This window comes from Notothenia rossii (genome assembly GCF_949606895.1).
Source record: "Notothenia rossii genome assembly, chromosome: 4".
NCBI classification, from domain to species: domain Eukaryota; kingdom Metazoa; phylum Chordata; class Actinopteri; order Perciformes; family Nototheniidae; genus Notothenia; species Notothenia rossii.
This window is the reverse complement of record NC_136902.1, coordinates 10,055,689-10,076,284: the sequence shown is the minus strand read 5'-3', so window position 1 is coordinate 10,076,284 and position 20,596 is coordinate 10,055,689. Positions and strand designations below refer to the sequence as shown.

At 41.5% G+C, this 20,596-nt stretch overlaps 4 protein-coding genes across 4 annotated transcripts; 2 read left to right on the top strand and 2 right to left on the bottom strand.

Moving 5' to 3' along the window:
* Positions 1–3,958: 3,958 nt before the first annotated feature.
* On the top strand, positions 3,959–7,136 carry LOC307035074 (tubulin alpha chain-like). Its single transcript, XM_079674050.1, has 4 exons — positions 3,959–4,117; positions 5,275–5,497; positions 5,581–5,729; positions 5,833–7,136. The coding sequence occupies exons 1-4, from the start codon at positions 4,115–4,117 to the stop codon at positions 6,811–6,813; spliced, it is 1,356 nt and encodes a 451-aa protein (XP_079530176.1). The 5' UTR covers positions 3,959–4,114; the 3' UTR covers positions 6,814–7,136.
* A 2,042-nt stretch (positions 7,137–9,178) lies between these two features.
* LOC307035075 (tubulin alpha chain-like) lies at positions 9,179–12,146 on the bottom strand. Its single transcript, XM_079674051.1, has 4 exons — positions 12,013–12,146; positions 10,655–10,877; positions 10,404–10,552; positions 9,179–10,300 (listed from the first exon to the last, which is right to left on the bottom strand). The coding sequence occupies exons 1-4, from the start codon at positions 12,013–12,015 to the stop codon at positions 9,320–9,322; spliced, it is 1,356 nt and encodes a 451-aa protein (XP_079530177.1). The 5' UTR covers positions 12,016–12,146; the 3' UTR covers positions 9,179–9,319.
* Positions 12,147–12,342: 196 nt separating this feature from the next.
* Positions 12,343–15,308, top strand: LOC307035073 (tubulin alpha chain-like). Its single transcript, XM_079674049.1, has 4 exons — positions 12,343–12,499; positions 13,476–13,698; positions 13,796–13,944; positions 14,047–15,308. Exons 1-4 carry the CDS (start codon positions 12,497–12,499, stop codon positions 15,025–15,027), a joined length of 1,356 nt encoding a protein of 451 aa, XP_079530175.1. The 5' UTR covers positions 12,343–12,496; the 3' UTR covers positions 15,028–15,308.
* A 1,066-nt stretch (positions 15,309–16,374) lies between these two features.
* On the bottom strand, positions 16,375–19,725 carry LOC307035076 (tubulin alpha-1C chain-like). The gene is made up of 4 exons (XM_079674052.1): positions 19,566–19,725; positions 18,278–18,500; positions 18,037–18,185; positions 16,375–17,406 (listed from the first exon to the last, which is right to left on the bottom strand). The coding sequence occupies exons 1-4, from the start codon at positions 19,566–19,568 to the stop codon at positions 16,429–16,431; spliced, it is 1,353 nt and encodes a 450-aa protein (XP_079530178.1). The 5' UTR covers positions 19,569–19,725; the 3' UTR covers positions 16,375–16,428.
* Positions 19,726–20,596: the final 871 nt, after the last annotated feature.

Genomic DNA, 20,596 nt, shown 5'->3' with positions numbered 1-20,596 from the left:
GGGAACCAACTCACTCAAGTTTCATTTGAGGAAGAACAAAAAGGGACATGTTGAGTATGAGCACAGTTTCACTAACTAATATGCCGTATTCTTATAACTTATTTATGCAAATGAAATCAAAATATATGAAGAAATATCAGTCAAGTGTTAAATAACGGTATAGGTCAATCTCATCCAAGAAAGGGCCACTTCGAACAAAGCATATTTATTATGTATGCGGGTGAATCAGCAAGGACTGCATACATGTATTATGTAGGTGTGGCAAACTGTAAATCAATACAAAGCTAGTCATGTCCTGGTGCGCATTCTCTATTACATATATTGTATTTGTATTATTTTTGTATGAACCTGATGAGCTGTTCATGATGTAAGATGGCTGAATGCTTCTGCCACACAAGATGCTCTCATCACACTGGTATCAGCCGGCGTCCATGTTGATGCTGAGGCCATTGGATCCACCAGGCAGGCCAGCTCTCCTCTCCTCTCCTCCCTCTTTGTCCCAGATTCTCTGCAATGATGTCATTCAGTGGGGCGATCACGTGGCTGCAAGTCAGCCTATGTGCTGTTCAGACGTTTGGGCGTGACTGCTCTGCTTCTGTCCTGCTTGAAGAACTGAAAATGCCTGAATTACAGTTTAAGGGACATAATGGTCGCACTGAAGCCCTTCACTTATTCTGCTTATTTACAGTATGACTGCTGCAGTAACAACATTGACCCTGTTGCCCTTTAAGCTGCCTTAAATCCAGGGAATGTAAAGAAGCTTTACATAATATAATCAGCACCCTTCTGGTTCCTAATGCAGTATGAACTCAACGTCCGGTGTTTGTCAGAGCAGCTGCCCTAATGTCAGAGTACCATTTCATAATTTATTCAGCAGTGAAGTCAGGATGAATAATTTACAACCGGCTTTTTGTGGCTGCTGTACTCCATATGAACGGCAGAAGATGAAAGGAAAGGAAAGGATGCAGCCTTGGATCTCAGCCAGTGCTTCGAGAAAATTCTCCTCCACCTCCTCCTCTCCTCCTCCTCTCCTCCTCCCAGCAGCTGTGGGACTGGGAGGGGCTGAGCAGCTGCACAAGAGGAGAGAGGAAGGATGGGAATCTGATGGGAATGCTGGAGAGATGGGAGTGGTCGCCCCTTCATGGCAGGAAACTGACCGCTCTGTATCCTTCAGGAGAGAATATGATACCCAACAAAGTTACAAATCAAATGTTTCACCTGTCAAAGCAGAATCTATATTTCATGCAGGTGCTGAAAGAGGCAGTCAAGTAAAAGAGGAAGGTTGTTTTTGTTTTTTTAGGTACAATGAGCTTTTTATATATAATGATAATGATACTTTGTGTGACTGGTGTCAGGTTGTAAGGCCAGGGAACTACTTGAGAAGAAAAACTGTTTTGGTGGTCCACGTGGTCTTTGGCCTCATACATGTTTTTGTTCTACAAATAAAAAAAGAAACACTATTTATCATAAGCAGTGAAAATGTGTAGGATTTATATAGATTTGAACTCACTGTCATTCAAAAGCATTCCAGTGACAGACCAAGGCATATTATAATAATACTAAAATGTATTTATACTGATCAAAACAAAGTTATTCAGAGAGAGAAAATGAAATGTTATACCAAAATAAATGTTTAAATACATGAAGTGCAAAATTAAAATAAACAAGAAAGAAAGCAGAACATGGTGAATTAATTGTATATAACACAATAAATTGGTATTAAGTTGACAAATAATATATTGAAACAACATTCATATTTTAAACAGTCTCATTTAAATAAATAATTGAAGTTTGACAGGCATTAATTCATAGAGTAAAAGGGGAGAAATATGCCAGTTGGCGTCATTTAAGTCACATTGGACACATATACACATTCAATATAAGGTACATTTAATGGACTTTTTCTGTGTCATACTGTACATGCTGGGGCCCATTTTATGTAAGCGGGTAAAAGACAAAGAAGACAAGATAATGATGTGAAAGGAGACACACAACGTTCTATTTGACTAACATGATGAGAACAACTCTAATGCAGTACCAACAATGCCCACCCTGTGCCTCAGTTGACCAGAAAAATTACCAGGATCCATTGAATCCAAAATCCAGACTTTGGTACAGCAGCAAGAGAATTGAACAAATACATCACATTCAAATACATTAAGGTTATTAGTACATTCAAGAAGTCTTAGTGCAATCATATTGACTACAGAATAATAAGGAAAAAATGTGTAATTAGACGCTGCAGTTACTTCATTATTTGATAAATCTCCACAGCTGACTCAATGCTTTAAAAATCTCAGAAGTGACATCGATTTAAGGGCATCATGTAAAAAAAATACTCAAAAATGCAATGACTTTAAAAAATAAGTAGATGCCATTAATGTGATACCTTCAGAAATATATCGTATATCTTTGACCATCTGATTTTCTCTGCAGGTACCCTATTGCAGCAATCTCTATAAACCAAAATCAGCTTTTTAGCACCTCACATTAAAAAGGTTTCATGTCTGGGTCTGGGACAACTGTTGTCATAGAGCTCCTTTTGTTGTTGGAAACCATGCAGCTTTACTGTCTAGTACTTCTCTTTTATTTAGATGTTTTTATGGTCTTTCCACAAACAGAGCCGCTACGTACATCCTGTTACATTTCACGAAGAATGGGGTTTTATATGAACAACCTTGATGTGTGTGAACAAAAGAGCTCCTCCACATTGATGTCATGCCGGCCACACCCTATAATCCTCAACACCATTTTATTTATATTTCTGCCATGAGTTTTGTGCGAAGAATGGGTCAATACACTGATAGACGAGAGGACATTTGTTTAATTACACACAACATCAGGGTGCAAGATTTTTGGGGAAATAAGTGGCTGAGGCACCTCACATCCCCCACTGTGGCAGCTGCACTGCAGACTGTTAATGCTGCCATTTAAGCTGGGTCACATGACTGCCGGATAAAGGCGGTCTATGGGGATATTCTGCGGTATCCAGGCAACACCGTTATTCATTTCCCTTGCAACGCTTGAATCTTGGGAGGAGAGATGGGGGATGGGCGCCTGTGGATGTGGCCTACATGACATGACAGGACAGTTTGACCTCTTTCATTAGACCGAAAACAAAAGTTCATTTTGAAATAAAAAATAAACCGTTTGTTGTTCAATGAAACCCACACCCATGTTTTTACATTTGTGGAAATATTGACTGCATGATGATTAATGGGTATGAAAATGAGCTTAGAGAGGACACTAGTGCAAATGAAACAAACATATGTCTTAAACAAAAGGTTGTCTGGATTTTTTTGTAAACATACTTCGAAATAGGGTTTAAACCTTAGGCATAAAATGTGGAGGCATATTGTTTTTAGGCTATAAAGGGTTAATAATAACACATTATCAGCATCCCAATCTGTGTGTTGGATTTGTATAGTTTTGCAGTGTGGAAAGAAATCATACATTTGAAACATAAGCAGATGGTAAGAGGCGTAATTTAAGGGTTTGATGAGCTGACTGACTGATTGTACTGGCAGGTGTTTGGACATCAGTTGTTTGTAATATGCATGAGGCACAAGAGGAAAGTAAAAAATCAATGTGACTTTAGTAAAAAGTGTGATGTATTCTCAAAATGCAGACTCCATTGGATTATATTATAATCTGTAGTGTGCTATTATAAATGAATAAAAATCTAATTCTAAAGTATCTAATCGTGTATATTATTTTACAAGTTGTTTTATTTGTGATTCTGCATGGATTAACTTTTTTTATTATATGGAAGTGCCAGCAAACACTGGGCTGTATGTCAGACTATTTGCACAAAGTGAAGCAGCATTTTCCTCCTCATAGTACCCGGCGCCATGCTTGCCGGGTGTGGTCTGGGAGGCGGGCTATGTGGCGAGACAGGCGCTCGTCCAATAGAAAGCCACGGATATAATCGAGCGTCTGACTGACAGGTTGTTGACCAATGGCCGCACCGAGGTCACTGACGCAGACTTTGCCCCTATATTTAACCGCTGTCCATCTCTTATGCGCCATTATCTCTTACAACGACCCCATAACTGTCGTATTGTAAGATTTTCTGTGCAGGAACTTCAATCCTCCACCGCGACTACAGAACAAAATGGTAAGAACTTTTCAAAAATAAATGCCAGGCTTTTTAAGGTATGCCCGAGGGAAGTAATGGCAGTGGTTTTGTTTTTGATATTTAATTTTCCCTACAACCGATATCAAACCAACGAAACGTACACGTTTATAAAAGTGGAAAAAGGCTCGAGGTGTCAAAAAAGTATTTTTCTATTAAACAAGTAATTTCTAGCGTATTATTGAATATGAGGTTTGGTGAAGGGAGGTGCTTTGCATGGGGGTACAGCCAGCTAACGTTACGTGACGGGCAGACTGAACAAAAGAGGTTTTCATCTGACTGCTATGTGGACAGAATGAATAATGAAGTCTGCTGTGTTGGGTCCTAGCCCCTGTCAGCACTATAGCAAAGTGTAAGTGATCTGCAGTCTTCAGATGTCCCACACCCAGAGAAAGCCTGTCCATACAGCGAAAATGTATTAAGTGGACGTTACTGTTACCGCCATGAATTGGTTGTTGGTTGGCATATTACTCATACTGCACCATAGCATGTAAAGAGTCCCCTTTTCCATAACCCATAACAATTTGTAAAACAGCTACTTAATTATAATGTTTATTTAATCCAAATGCCATTATGTGTCTGTATTGTATTGATATATATTCCTGGAGCTTGTGAAACTGTATATTATACTCAATTTATTCAATATTTTGTTACATTGTGTATTATTCAGATAATGTAGGGATGTCTTTTCTATTGTGAATTTGTATTTGCTAGCAGCTAATGCTATTTTGTATTGTACTTGTATCTTATTGTATCTTTTAAACATTTTTTTTTCTTGTGTAATGCTTGACACTGCTGCTGCTGCAACAAAAATAATGTATTTATTTTATTTTGGGATAAATAGAGTATCTATCCATCATCTATCTATCTATTAGATTTATTTCGCCTTATTTAACTATTACCTTTATCCTGCCAATAACTGTATTCTCAAGAATATAGCTGTGATATTTATTTTTGAACTATAGTAAAACTATTTCTGTTAGCCCACTTTGTTTCCCATTATACCATGTCTAAAACAATGCAGACAAATAACCTTTTTTTGTCTGAAAGCATCTGTGAAGCAGTTTTTAAGTGTTAAAATTGCAAGGTTTGAGATTAAATAATATCTGTAATTCAAATCTTCTCTCTCTGCCCAACAGCGTGAGTGCATCTCTATCCACGTTGGTCAGGCTGGAGTCCAGATTGGCAATGCCTGCTGGGAGCTTTACTGCCTGGAACATGGGATCCAGCCGGACGGACAGATGCCCAGTGACAAGACGATTGGAGGAGGAGACGACTCCTTCAACACCTTCTTCAGTGAGACTGGAGCTGGAAAACACGTCCCCAGAGCAGTTTTTGTGGACCTGGAGCCCACTGTCATCGGTAAACTCTCATTAAATATATATGCCATATATAGCTTTCAAGTCAAACCCTTTAGTCATTTCTAAACAAATTGTTCTCTTCAGATGAGGTTCGATCCGGGATCTACCGCCAGCTGTTCCACCCTGAGCAGCTGATCACTGGCAAGGAGGATGCTGCCAACAACTACGCCCGAGGACACTACACCATCGGCAAGGAGATCATTGACACAGTGCTGGACAGGATCCGCAAACTGGTGGGTAACTTGACGTATAGAGTGACACATTCCTAAAACAAGTTCAAAATATCCAAATGAATTGTTGAATTTGTATCTCATATTTGTCTCTCTCCATCTCCAGGCTGACCAGTGCACCGGTCTTCAGGGTTTCCTGGTGTTCCACAGCTTCGGAGGGGGCACCGGCTCGGGTTTCACCTCCCTGCTGATGGAGCGTTTGTCCGTCGACTACGGCAAGAAGTCCAAACTGGAGTTCTCCATCTACCCAGCTCCCCAGGTGTCCACCGCTGTGGTGGAGCCCTACAACGCCATCCTGACCACCCACACCACCCTGGAGCACTCTGACTGTGCCTTCATGGTTGACAACGAGGCTATTTATGATATCTGCCGTAGAAACCTCGATATCGAGCGTCCCTCTTACACCAACCTGAACAGGTTGATCAGTCAGATTGTGTCCTCCATCACTGCCTCCCTTCGCTTTGATGGTGCCCTCAATGTTGATCTGACAGAGTTCCAGACCAACTTGGTGCCCTATCCCCGTATCCACTTCCCTCTGGCCACCTATGCCCCTGTTATCTCCGCAGAGAAAGCTTACCATGAGCAGTTAACCGTGTCAGAAATCACTAATTCCTGTTTCGAGCCAGCCAATCAGTTGGTGAAATGTGACCCACGCCACGGTAAATACATGGCCTGCTGCCTTTTGTATCGTGGTGATGTCGTTCCCAAAGATGTGAACGCTGCCATTGCCACCATCAAAACCAAGCGCTCCATCCAGTTTGTGGACTGGTGCCCCACTGGTTTCAAGGTGGGCATCAATTACCAGCCGCCCACTGTAGTTCCTGGTGGAGACCTGGCCAAGGTCCAGAGGGCTGTGTGCATGCTGAGCAACACCACTGCTATTGCAGAGGCCTGGGCTCGGCTTGACCACAAGTTTGATCTGATGTACGCTAAGCGTGCCTTTGTGCACTGGTATGTGGGTGAGGGTATGGAGGAGGGAGAGTTCTCTGAGGCCAGAGAGGACATGGCCGCTCTGGAGAAAGATTACGAGGAGGTTGGAGTCGACTCCATTGAGGGTGATGGAGAGGAAGAGGGAGAAGAATTTTAAAGAACGAAAACTTAAGAACTAGTTAAATATCATAACGTTGATTCGTCCTTAAATACATTCCAAAAATAAATGTGGATGTCAATTTGATGTGATAGGAAAGGCCAGGGGGGATAACACCAGGTTGTTAGGTTGGAGTTTACTTGTTCGAGGATGAGGAAGAGGAGTATTAAAAGGGACGTTGCACTAGTTAGTCAGGAAACAATTGCTAATAATTGAAGGCATCTCAAAAAGTAATAGTTTTTTTACAACTCAGAGTTTGTCTTTTCAGAGGTAGTGATGCATACTGTGTCTGTTCTGCTCTCTAATAAATGTCCTGAAAAATATGAAGTGGTCTTTGGTTCTTTTTTTTGGTTTAATATAAATAAATCTTTAATAAGTGTTGTGATTTGTAGTTCGATCTATGATATGATATTTGTATTATGTCTGTCATTATTATAGAAACAAGCCATTGAATATATCCTTAACCCAATGAATGATCTTTCAACAGTAACAGCTGCTAAGTGTCAGATAGAGACTCCAAAATCATTTTATCAGAAAATATATTAGCCAGATACTCTTAAATTAACACTTCAGGTCAGGGTGAGTAATGTATTTGAGAAACATGCTTTCTTATATTTGTGAAATGCTTGTAACACCCCCCACAGCAATCAATACATAAACAGCTCTGACAAAAAAAGGAAAGAGGTCTGTTAAAGATATTCCATTCTGTCACTTAATTTGGCCTTAATTAGAAAACAACTAAATAATGAGTCTTTCATTTACTCTCAAAATATGTCACCAGCATGTTTTCAGGGTCATGCTTTGTATGGCATCATATTACTCATCCTCAGATGTTAGATTGTCTAAAAAGCAATATTAAACGTATGCTTAAAATATGTGCTAAGGTTGACAGCCTCGTTCAGGTTTGTTTTTTAAAAGCGTTTATTAATGTCATATTTTTAATGATTATGGTCGAAAGCAGGCCTTTTGACCGGGGGTGTCGTGACGCAAAGGGCTGCGACTCCATTTGGCGTCTCTACAGTACCAGTTAAAGGTGCCGTTGTGAGTGGATTGCTACTGTAATCAGGCACGGCAGGATCGATGGATGAAGGCCTTTAAAGGTCCCCTATTAAACTGTTTTTCATCCATATATTATAGGTCTCAGATAAACATGTCTCTGAAGTGTTTGGCTCGAAATACCAAACAAATTGTGCATCGTAGCATCCCATAAACCCCTCTGTTTCAGCCGTGTTTCAAAAGTGCTGATTGAAAATAAGGAGCCACTCCCCACGGCCCTCCGAGAGATATTTTTTTTCCTGAAACGTTCAGAATCTCTTTACACAGAGGGGACACATGTTTATGTATAAAAGACATGAAAAAGTGGATTTTGCATAATAGGTGATCTTTAAAGTTCAGATCCTGGCTTTCCGCTCTTTTACTGGCACCCGAGCTGGGAGGGTGTTGTGGTCGTATTCATCCCAGAACAGTTAGAATAAAGGGTTGCAGAATGAGAGGCACTGCACGGCCATCTTTATTTTGTAATCTTGGTTTGGTAATTGTGCTGTGGGTGGAAGTCAGATCGACAACACTGCAATATTTCAAGAGGTTAAATGGGGGATTAGGGTTCAAACAAAGCAATGTCTCAGGGGAGATGCAGAACACTTGGTGACACGTGAGTTCAGATGTTTGTTTAGCAGATACTAACCCCGGTAATTGAAAGAATTAAGCACCTTTGTAGAAAACTCCCCAACTGAAGGAGAAAGTCTGGTGACAAACTATAGGAAGATAGAAGTTAAGGTACTACTCAATGGCTTTGGCTTTAGGAATGGACAGGGTACCAAAAATAGTAAAATGTGAGAAGCTGATGATTACCTTACATGCCAAGGTGATTAGGGACTGTTGACGTTGGAGTGGGCACACATGAATGGGCTATTAAACAATTTGAAATTCGATTAAAAAAAACACCATACTAGTTTAGTTATAAAGGATTAAGTTGTTGGATAAAGGGGGATTTATAGGCAGAAATTACATCTGATTATAATTATCATGTTTTCAATCATGAATAATCTACTGAAACTAAGACTTGTTGGGTTTTTGTTAGCTTAAAATTAGCCCATATCTAGATAGGGTTCTCAGGAGTCTGCCATGTTGCAAAACGACACTAATTACTATATGGCCCTGTTGTAACAAAAATAGAAGATTCAGCACAAATAAAATGATCGTATATATTTGCTCTAACAGTTTTCAAAGTATAACTTAAACATTGTGTGATGTGTGTGTTCTGTAAAACGAATTCCCTTATCTGATCATATACAATTGGTAAAACTCTAATTTAAATGTTTCTTTTTAATTCTTAAAACCAAAAGAAAAAACACAGACAACTTAATATGTTGTAGGACATTTATTAAGAACAGGGTCAAACTGATCTTTCAGGATCGCTAACTCTGAACAGCCGAACTTGTAATGATAGTTAAACATTCAGTTTTAGAATTAACTGTATCATTTTTAACAAATGCCTTTTTGTCCCTTAAAATTCCTCTCCCTCTTCCTCTCCCTCACCCTCAATGGAATCGACTCCAACCTCCTCGTAATCTTTCTCCAGAGCGGCCATGTCCTCTCTGGCCTCAGAGAACTCTCCCTCCTCCATACCCTCACCCACATACCAGTGCACAAAGGCACGCTTAGCGTACATCAGATCAAACTTGTGGTCAAGCCGAGCCCAGGCCTCTGCAATAGCAGTGGTGTTGCTCAGCATGCACACAGCCCTCTGGACCTTGGCCAGGTCTCCACCAGGAACTACAGTGGGCGGCTGGTAGTTGATGCCCACCTTGAAACCAGTGGGGCACCAGTCCACAAACTGGATGGAGCGCTTGGTTTTGATGGTGGCAATGGCAGCGTTCACGTCTTTGGGAACGACATCACCACGATACAAAAGGCAGCAGGCCATGTATTTACCGTGGCGTGGGTCACATTTCACCAACTGATTGGCTGGCTCGAAACAGGAATTAGTGATTTCTGACACGGTTAACTGCTCATGGTACGCTTTCTCTGCAGAGATAACAGGGGCATAGGTGGCCAGAGGGAAGTGGATACGGGGATAGGGCACCAAGTTGGTCTGGAACTCTGTCAGATCAACATTGAGGGCACCATCAAAGCGAAGGGAGGCAGTGATGGAGGACACAATCTGACTGATCAACCTGTTCAGGTTGGTGTAAGAGGGACGCTCGATATCGAGGTTCCTACGGCAGATATCATAAATAGCCTCGTTATCAACCATGAAGGCACAGTCGGAGTGCTCCAGGGTGGTGTGGGTGGTCAGGATGGCGTTGTAGGGCTCCACCACAGCGGTGGACACCTGGGGAGCTGGGTAGACGGAGAACTCCAGTTTGGACTTCTTGCCGTAGTCGACGGACAGACGCTCCATCAGCAGGGAGGTGAAACCAGAGCCGGTGCCCCCTCCAAAGCTGTGGAACACCAGGAAACCCTGAAGACCGGTGCACTGGTCAGCCTGGAGATGGAGAGAGACAAATATGAGATACAAATTCAAGAATTCATTTTGATATTTTGAACTTGTTTTAGGAATGTGTCACTCTATACGTCAAGTTACCCACCAGTTTGCGGATCCTGTCCAGCACTGTGTCAATGATCTCCTTGCCGATGGTGTAGTGTCCTCGGGCGTAATTGTTGGCAGCATCCTCCTTGCCAGTGATCAGCTGCTCAGGGTGGAACAGCTGGCGGTAGATCCCAGTGCGCACCTCATCTATGGAGAATAAGCAACAATTATAGGAGTGTTTGACTGACTGGTTGAAAAACTACACATGGCAGCAACTATGATAGTTTATCATATTTAATGAGAATTTACCGATGACAGTGGGCTCCAGGTCCACAAAAACTGCTCTGGGGACGTGCTTTCCAGCTCCAGTCTCACTGAAGAAGGTGTTGAAGGAGTCGTCTCCTCCTCCACACGTCTTGTCACTGGGCATCTGTCCGTCCGGCTGGATCCCATGTTCCAGGCAGTAAAGCTCCCAGCATGAATTGCCAATCTGGACTCCAGCCTGACCGACGTGGATAGAGATGCACTCACGCTGTTGGGCAGAGAGAGAAGATTTGAATTACAGAATGTATTCAACTTGAAACATACCTTTAAAAATTAAACTTTACAACTGCTTTCATTTTTGGAACACTGTAAATGCCTAACACTTCATTGTGATGTTGTCAGTTAGCCTTTAAAAATGAGCTGCAAAATGGCGGTGCATCAGAAACCGTTTCAATTAATTATCCACACCATGCACGAAAAAGCCTTTAAAATTACAATTTTGTATAATATGAAATCCGTTTGAGCTTCAGTTTATAATTCATTTCAGAGTAACACATTGCAATGTTTGCCACTTGCTGACCCCCAGTATGCAGTGTTTCCAAACTCGTACACCCTTGTCTACATTTCATCTTGTGTTCAACCCTTTGTAATTCACCCAACTGCTCCTTCAATGAAAATCACTTGTATGTCTCCCCCTTAATACAAACGCATTTAAACAAGACATGTACACTTATTGTCAGTGAAACATATTAATATTAAGACTCACTTCTAGTAGTTTCAACATCTTTTGTTAAGAGCTTTTAGTGAGACACTTGAACTTGCTTGTCTTTCATACGCTTTGGTAGTTCTAGGGGCAGGAACATTGATTCTAAAATGTTCCTTTGTGTGTAAATATATAGCAATCCCTAATCTATCCTGCAATCCCTTCAAGTACCCGTAGGGGTTCTCGTAGCCACGGTTAGGAACCACCTATAGGACCTTGTATAAAAGGTGCAAAATTACCGCGAGAGACAGAGAAAGAGACGCGTTGATTTAGGTCATGTTGCACTGTGTTTAAATCATCCACTGAGAATAAAAGCCTCCCATTCATTTACAATTGACAATAAAGAATTATTTTATTTCTAAAGGAGGGATGTATAATTTAACAAACACGCTTAATTATAATATAAAAGCAAAAATAATTACTACAAAGCTAGTCAAGCTGAGTGTAGGATGCAATACAGAAATACATTTGCATACATTTATATTATGCGTGTATTCTTTTTTGTTGTATCGAAGCAGCCATATTAACAATGCACAACCCTAATTACCTACAGTGGAGCAGAGGATGGCGACAGAGAAATCTATACGTTATCCCTCTTCTATTCACAGACATTACATAAATAATAAATATAAATTCTTACCATGATTGCTTGTCAATATTATGCAATGTAATGAGACAAGCCGGAGGAGTGTACTCGTCTGAGGGGTGCAGTATCTGAGGCTGATACGGTGATGCACCAAACTAAATACTCTGCCTCTGCAGGAGAACAGGTGAATTGCGCCAACACATGAAAACCCCTCCTTTTTCTGCCGCAGTAACTATTTCACATCCAGACAGCAACCTAAGATTCTGTAACTGTGACATGAGTTTGGGACATTTGAAAATGTACTGATTATTTGTCTCTGAGGTTTATTCTCCATTACAGGGATTCATTTCATCTTATTTGCTTTGGGTGTGAAATGGTTACTGCGGCAGAAAGAGGAGGAGTTTTTATTTGGCGCACTTCACCTTCTCTCCGATAGAGGCAGAGTGTGAGTGGTCCATTTAGCAGCAGATCATTCTCAGACTCGGACACACACTCTTCAGGCTTGTCGTATTACATTGCATAATAAAGACGAGCAATCATGGTGAGCATCATTTGTAGATATTTTATTTTCAATGTTAATGGTTGAGAGTGCATGTAAAGAAGAGTAAAGGATTTAAATCGTAAAATATGCATATGACGTCATCCTTTCTTCTCCTTTGCTGTAGTGGGTGATGGCTGTATATTGTGCGATGGTCAATATGGCTGCTGCTATGCAAATGATTAGCTGTCTTTCAATGCTTGATGAAAATGTAGCCTCATGCCTTTTAGCAGTGCAAGCCAATATCTCTTCCTGAACTTCACTAGATTTGTAAATATACTATTACTAGTTTGTAATCTTGATTTTAAGACCTTTTTTCCTTTTAAGCTTTTATTAAAAATGTAATTGAATGCACCTTGCTCTAAATATGTTTTTATGTTGTTTGTTAAATTATACATCCCAGTGAAATTATGATGTGGATGAAATATAGAATATCTCTGTTAAATATGTTTTCTGTAAAAATATATGAAAATGAATGGGAGACCTCCATTTCCAGTGGATGAGTGCGCCCTTTCTTTTCTTTTTTTTAAACTGACAGCACTCTGGAACATGTCTGACCTACATACTCCTCTCTCTTTCAATCATTCTGCATGCAATAAACCTGTTTCATGTGGAAGCAGGGACAATTTAAAAATGCATTTGCTCCTGTAAAATAAATTGTAGAAACAGAGATGCTTTCACAGGAATAGTAAATGCTTGTCATGCAGAGTTGGGAGAATGAATCGAAACAGGCTCTGGTGCGCTGCCATTTTGAAGTTTGCTATCAGACAAAAAAACGTTCTATTGTTGAATAACTTGGCTGCCTGGTTTGAATGACCCACTTGTAAGAAGTCTAGCTACATCACTTATGTGTGTGACTCTTTTAATAAAAAAAATTAAAGCAGTTGTGAACATTTCCTCTTAAAAAAAAATATTTTTAATGGCAAGGTTTGAGATTAAATAAGATCTGTAATCCAAATCTTCTTTGTCTGCCCCCCAGCGTGAATGCATCTCTATCCACGTTGGTCAGGCTGGAGTCCAGATTGGCAATGCCTGCTGGGAGCTTTACTGCCTGGAACATGGGATCCAGCCAGACGGACGGATGCCCAGTGACAAGACGATTGGAGGAGGAGACGACTCCTTCAACACCTTCTTCAGTGAGACTGGAGCTGGAAAGCACGTCCCCAGAGCAGTTTTTGTGGACCTGGAGCCCACTGTCATTGGTAAGTGTCATCCCCTGTGGCAGACATTTTATTTAAGCAAGTTGAAAGTCTACATTGTAACGCACAAATGACTCAATGGCTGTTTTTGTCTCATCAGATGAGGTGCGCACTGGGATCTACCGCCAGCTGTTCCACCCTGAGCAGCTGATCACTGGCAAGGAGGATGCTGCCAACAACTACGCCCGAGGACACTACACCATCGGCAAAGAGATCATTGACACAGTGCTGGACAGGATCCGCAAACTGGTGGGCATATTTATAACAAAAGGGATTTAATCCTAATATTGATTTCAAATTAAATTGCATAACTGTTCCCAAGGTGATGTTTGTCTCCCCCTTTGATTTAAGTCTGACCAGTGCACCGGTCTTCAGGGTTTCCTGGTGTTCCACAGCTTCGGAGGGGGCACCGGCTCTGGTTTCACCTCCCTGCTGATGGAGCGTCTGTCCGTCGACTACGGCAAGAAGTCCAAGCTGGAATTCTCCATCTACCCAGCTCCCCAGGTGTCCACCGCTGTGGTGGAGCCCTACAATGCCATCCTGACCACCCACACCACCCTGGAGCACTCTGACTGTGCCTTCATGGTTGACAACGAGGCCATTTATGATATCTGCCGTAGGAACCTCGATATCGAGCGTCCCTCTTACACAAACCTGAACAGGTTGATCAGTCAGATTGTGTCCTCCATCACTGCCTCCCTTCGCTTTGATGGTGCCCTCAATGTTGATCTGACAGAGTTCCAGACCAACTTGGTGCCCTATCCCCGTATCCACTTCCCTCTGGCCACCTATGCCCCTGTTATCTCTGCAGAGAAAGCGTACCATGAGCAGTTAACCGTGTCAGAAATCACCAATTCCTGTTTCGAGCCAGCCAATCAGTTGGTGAAATGTGACCCACGCCACGGTAAATACATGGCCTGCTGCCTTTTGTATCGTGGTGATGTCGTTCCTAAAGATGTGAACGCTGCCATTGCCACCATCAAAACCAAGCGCTCCATCCAGTTTGTGGACTGGTGCCCCACTGGTTTCAAGGTGGGCATCAACTACCAGCCGCCCACTGTAGTTCCTGGTGGAGACCTGGCCAAGGTCCAGAGGGCTGTGTGCATGCTGAGCAACACCACTGCTATTGCAGAGGCCTGGGCTCGGCTTGACCACAAGTTTGATCTGATGTACGCTAAGCGTGCCTTTGTGCACTGGTATGTGGGTGAGGGTATGGAGGAGGGAGAGTTCTCTGAGGCCAGAGAGGACATGGCCGCTCTGGAGAAAGATTACGAGGAGGTTGGAGTCGACTCCATTGAGGGTGAGGGAGAGGAAGAGGGAGAGGAATATTAAGGGACAAAAAGGCATTAGTTAAACATGATACAATTCATTCTAAAAATGAATGTTTAACTATCATTACAAATTCGGACATTGAGGGTGAGGGAGAGGAAGATGTAGAGGAATAGGTCCAATAAGAAAAACCCTTTGAAAGTTTCATTCCTTACCAATACGCAGAAGCCTAAAATCTTGCCTTTGTACTAGAAATGTAACGTGTTTCTATTCCAAATGTGTCACTGTAGTTGCAAAAAAACAATTGGATGGTTTATGGAGTGTAAATAAACTTGGGAAAAGTACTTGTGTCTGTTTTGTCTTCCATATTTTCACAGTTTTAGGGCGTGTCTTTCAAAAACGTGTTCCCATGTTGCAATATTAGTTTTGTCTATTGCCTTGCAAACATTTAAATGCTGCAAATCTATTTGTTTTTTGTACTAATTGTGTGCTATGCATTTAACTGCATCATGGTCACATAGCTTTGTGCAATTTGTTTTTTCGATCAAATTCAGAATAAAGCATTCATCATGGTCACCAACAAGGTACTGCCGACCAATAAAGAGACTTGTATTTATATGAAGATTCCCCTAAATTCATATACGCCACCAGTGATCTCCTTTTAATTCAGAGAAATATAATTGTGAGATTTGTGTTCAAATACTTATTTAATGGTTTGCAATTTAAGATGCAATAATGGTCTTAAAAACAGTGTTGAAGTGAAAGGCTCTTCAAAAGTCATGATTTCCAGTTACCTGGAGACCCCTAGTGGTAGTTTTTTGTGAGAAATAACGTTTAAAACTAGGTCAAAAGTAGGTGTGGTAACTGGGTCTGCAAGAAGATATTGCTCAATTTCAATATTCAATATCGTTTTGGGATTTAGGCTTCATATGTCGATTCGCAACACAGGGTTGCCAAACAAAATGCAGTTGCAGCCTACTTCCTTTATGCTACAGAGGAAAATACAAAATAGTTTGACATTTGAGCATCATATTAAATGTATTCTAAAATACACCATTTAGTTATAGTTAATATATACACACACACAAGTTTACTTGTTTTATCTGAAAAGCTCAACCTTTAGATTGAAATAGACTGAGATTAACTGTTCTAATTGCATAAAGATGACTTTACATCATGATGTATTGCTGTCCCAGTTGTATTCATATATGTAAAAGAGCCTACCTCAACAAATACGAGGTGAACTGAAAAACATGGCTTGAATGCATTTAAATCTATTATGTGATATTACTACCAGAGATTGAAGTGCCATCTACAGAAACAAAACAATCGAAACGGCTATATTAAAAAAGAATGTCCCAACAGTACATGTGCCCTGTGGAGTGGTGTGAAAAGGAGAGCAAACAATAGTACTGTCAATAAACAATCTTTATTTTTTTGGGTTAATTAAAAAGCATACATCATTTAATACTCCTCTCCTTCCTCATCCTCATCCCCCTGACTATCAGCTCCAACCTCCTCGTAATCTTTCTCCAGAGCGGCCATGTCCTCTCTGGCCTCAGAGAACTCTCCCTCCTCCATACCCTCACCCACATACCAGTGCACAAAGGCACGCTTAGCGTACATCAAATCAAACTTGTGGTCAAGCCGAGCCCAGGCCTCTGCAATAGCAGTGGTGTTGCTCAGCATGCACACAGCCCTCTGGACCTTGGCCAGGTCTCCACCAGGAACTACAGTGGGCGGCTGGTAGTTGATGCCCACCTTGAAACCAGTGGGGCACCAGTCCACAAACTGGATGGAGGGCTTGGTTTTGATGGTGGCAATGGCAGCGTTCACGTCTTTGGGAACGACATCACCACGATACAAAAGGCAGCAGGCCATGTATTTACCGTGGCATGGGTCACATTTCACCAACTGATTGGCTGGCTCGAAGCAGGAATTAGTGATTTCTGACACGGTTAACTGCTCGTGGTACGCTTTCTCTGCAGAGATAACAGGGGCATAGGTGGCCAGAGGGAAGTGGATACGGGGATAGGGCACCAAGTTGGTCTGGAACTCTGTCAGATCAACATTGAGGGCACCATCAAAGCGAAGGGAGGCAGTGATGGAGGACACAATCTGACTCATTAACCTGTTCAGGTTGGTGTAAGAGGGACGCTCGATATCGAGGTTTCTACGGCAGATATCATAAATGGCCTCGTTGTCAACCATGAAGGCACAGTCAGAGTGCTCCAGGGTGGTGTGGGTGGTCAGGATGGCGTTGTAGGGCTCCACCACAGCGGTGGACACCTGGGGAGCTGGGTAGACGGAGAACTCCAGCTTGGACTTCTTGCCGTAGTCGACGGACAGACGCTCCATCAGCAGGGAGGTGAAACCAGAGCCGGTGCCCCCTCCGAAGCTGTGGAACACCAGGAAACCCTGAAGACCGGTGCACTGGTCAGACTGAAAACAAAAAGGAAAGAGACAATCACCAGAATGGAGAAAAAAAATCTGCCACTTCCTTACAGAGCCCCTCCAACACACACGAACGCGCACATGACCAATGAGGGCGCGAGATAAGTTTGTGAACAGATGGAAGGCTGACAGGCAGGTAGGCCATCCAGTTATTTTAGCCGGGCCGGCTCAGATGATTGGTCGTGCTTTTAACAGCACTACGGCTTCCACAGATGAAATTTTTTTATGGATTTTTTGTCAAAGAATTTAATGTATTCATTGCTATCGGGATGTTAAGAGCATTCCATGGAATATAACAAAAAGTGTATCTCAAGCCGGTTTCTCAAACTTACCTAGCCCACGTTTAACATTATAAACCATGTTATTGTACTGTTTACAAAAAGAGAAAGTCAAGTTTGTATTTTTGTTCCTTTAAAAAAGTGCAATTGTAACCAACAAAAATAAAAAGGTGTACAATGAGATTTTCTGATCCGTTAACACACCCTTTAAGTTTTTTATACCCCCTATTAAATGGGTAGGGGTGGATTATCTTTTCTGACAAATTATTGAGAATCAAACAATGTCCTAGGCTTCCAGCCTTATTACAAAGGAACCTATCCTTGCGCTAAATATACCCACCAGCTTGCGGACCCTGTCCAGCACCATTTCAATGAGCTCCTTGCCGATGGTGTAGTGTCCTCGGGCATAGTTGTTGGCAGCATCCTCCTTGCCAGTGATCATCTGCTCAGGGTGGAACAGCTGGCGGTAGGTCCCGGAGCGAATCTCATCTAAAAAAAGAGATTTCAAATCAGAAACCCCTTCAGGGTTTGCCTTTCTGAAACAAAGAGGAAACTATGATATTTCAATGTATTGAGTTTACCAATGACAGTGGGCTCCAGGTCCACAAAAACTGCTCTGGGGACGTGCTTTCCAGCTCCAGTCTCACTGAAAAAGGTGTTGAAGGAATTGTCTGTGCCACCAAGAGTCTTGTCACTGGGCATCTGTCCGTCCGGCTGGATCCCATGTTCCAGGCAGTAAAGCTCCCAGCATGAATTGCCAATCTGGACTCCAGCCTGACCGATGTGGATAGAGATGCACTCACGCTGGAGGGAAACAGCAATGTGTAAAATGTACAATATCATCACACAGCTATAAGTGTTTCCATGTCTTATAAGATGCTTGAGATCACCTCATGTTAAAGTGGGCACATGTCTGAAGGCATGGAGGGGGGGGGGGGGGGGCTTTGGGTGGTTAAAATGAAAGGATCCTTTGTGAAGAATAGATACAACAACATAATGACCGAGTCAGTTGACGCATGTTTCTCATGTATTTACAGCCATGAAAAGGAATCAGTTCATCAAGACAAACACATAACCGATTGTCTGTGCATAAAATATGATTAAGGCAGAACACGATCTAAAGGCTTTATTGTCAAATGCACAACAAAGTGCTTGTTGCCAATGCAAATCCTAAATCTCAGGCTCCTTTAACACTGTATTTCATGCACAGTACTTAAGACATAGAAAGATATGAAAATAGTGCAATAAAACAAGTGCATGTGAGATATTGATGCATGTATACAAGAAATAAAACATACAGGCAACAATTTTTCGCTTGTTGTGATTATATTACATTACATTAAATATCTTTAGAGGGACATCATGTTTAGTCTACCTACAAGACTTAGCTGTGGTCATATTTTTCCCACACACATGCAGTTTTTAAACCAGTAGTATAATCTGTTAAACAATACAGATTAAAGTGTCTGATCGTACATTTATTTGGAAACCCACGGGTGGCAGCAAGGCCCTTTAAAATATGCAGTTAAGCAGGAGTGTGACCAGAATACGTATATACTCTAACTGGGTCATTGTTCACACTGCAAAGACAGGGAAGGATTTTTTTTAAATGCCCAAAAATGTAATTCATAAAGCTCCTCGCTCTCTGTTTGAAAAAAATACACAAAAACCCTAAATAAAGTCACATTTAAAAAGTTTGCATGCAACTTTGTTAGCAGACCTTTCACTGGAGGCATTGTTAGCTCATGTTAAAAGTTCTGCAATTAGATTGTGCCATCCATATAAATTGATTACAATTATAATGTATGACATGTGCTATATGTGGCTGGTTTAATTTAACATAACACTTTTTAAATGTTCCATACTCACCATGTTTCCTGTTGCTGTGTGTCGAGGGCTGGAAAACAGGATTAAGAGACTGAATTAACTCTCACAGCTGCGCTTCAAGGAGTGCTGCGTGAGATGCAAGCACCAGGTTAGCTATGCGAGGCGATTTATACAGAAGTTAAGTTAGGCTACAAGGAGGGGAGAGCAGATGGATCTGATTGGCCGAAGTCACAAGAGCTTCCTTCCTATTGGTTAAAGGAAAACCTTGATGTTCTTCGCAGGTGTTACAGATAACATTAACGATGAAGCTCGAGGATAATATAGACACGAGTTCTGTCATGCTTTGGAGGAATGGAAAATAATATTCAGGAAAACACAATTCATCCTAATGCAATGGACAAGTTCCATACCCAACATTTGACTTTAGCGTTAAAATGTTGCTTTCTTGTTTCTTTCTTATACTGGTGTCAGCAGCAGTGGGTTTGAGAGTAGGCTATATCGGACGTCACCTTGGTGATGTAAAATGTCTCTATAATTAGAAGTAATAGTCTAAGAAAAGTGGTCGTCCAGCCTTCATTTTAAATTATACAAATTCTGTCTAAAGCCATGGAAGAAGAAGAAGGACCTTTATTAATCACCCGAGGGGGAAATTCAGTTTCTGTCGTACATATGCGTTTTTATACAGGTCACAGTAAACACTTTTTTTTAGAACATGCACATACATATACAAATAAACACACAGTTATACCATGCACACATGCACATGCAGTTGAGAGATCAGAGCGGAGGCAGCCAATCTAGCCGGCTCCAGTGAGCAGTTGGGGGTTAGGTGCCTTGCTCAAGGGCACTTCGGCAAGTAAGCCACAGGTAAATGTAAATAGCCAACACATACGTAAATAAACAAATGATTCAGCATTATATGTAAGTAAAAGAAAATAAGATTGCAGGATATTATAAAAATACAAACATTTCGAATTTAGGTTAAAATAATAACCTCAGATTCGCCCATTTTATAATATTGAATTATAAAGACTTATGCAATTTTTGTTTGTTATTAAAGTTAAAATACCACC

Excerpts from the sequence above, each read along its gene's own strand:
- LOC307035076 (XM_079674052.1), bottom strand. Across the intron at positions 18,186-18,277 it reads CCTGGAGCCCACTGTCATTG|ATGAGATTCGCTCCGGGACC; the intron begins GTAAACTCAATA and ends CTCTTTTTTTAG. Across the intron at positions 17,407-18,036 it reads TGGACAGGGTCCGCAAGCTG|TCTGACCAGTGCACCGGTCT; the intron begins GTGGGTATATTT and ends TTTTGTTTTCAG.
- LOC307035075 (XM_079674051.1), bottom strand. Across the intron at positions 10,553-10,654 it reads CCTGGAGCCCACTGTCATCG|ATGAGGTGCGCACTGGGATC; the intron begins GTAAATTCTCAT and ends TATTCTCCATAG. Across the intron at positions 10,301-10,403 it reads TGGACAGGATCCGCAAACTG|GCTGACCAGTGCACCGGTCT; the intron begins GTGGGTAACTTG and ends CTCCATCTCCAG.
- LOC307035074 (XM_079674050.1), top strand. Across the intron at positions 5,498-5,580 it reads CCTGGAGCCCACTGTCATCG|ATGAGGTTCGATCCGGGATC; the intron begins GTAAACTCTCAT and ends TGTTCTCTTCAG. Across the intron at positions 5,730-5,832 it reads TGGACAGGATCCGCAAACTG|GCTGACCAGTGCACCGGTCT; the intron begins GTGGGTAACTTG and ends CTCCATCTCCAG.
- LOC307035073 (XM_079674049.1), top strand. Across the intron at positions 13,699-13,795 it reads CCTGGAGCCCACTGTCATTG|ATGAGGTGCGCACTGGGATC; the intron begins GTAAGTGTCATC and ends TTGTCTCATCAG. Across the intron at positions 13,945-14,046 it reads TGGACAGGATCCGCAAACTG|TCTGACCAGTGCACCGGTCT; the intron begins GTGGGCATATTT and ends CTTTGATTTAAG.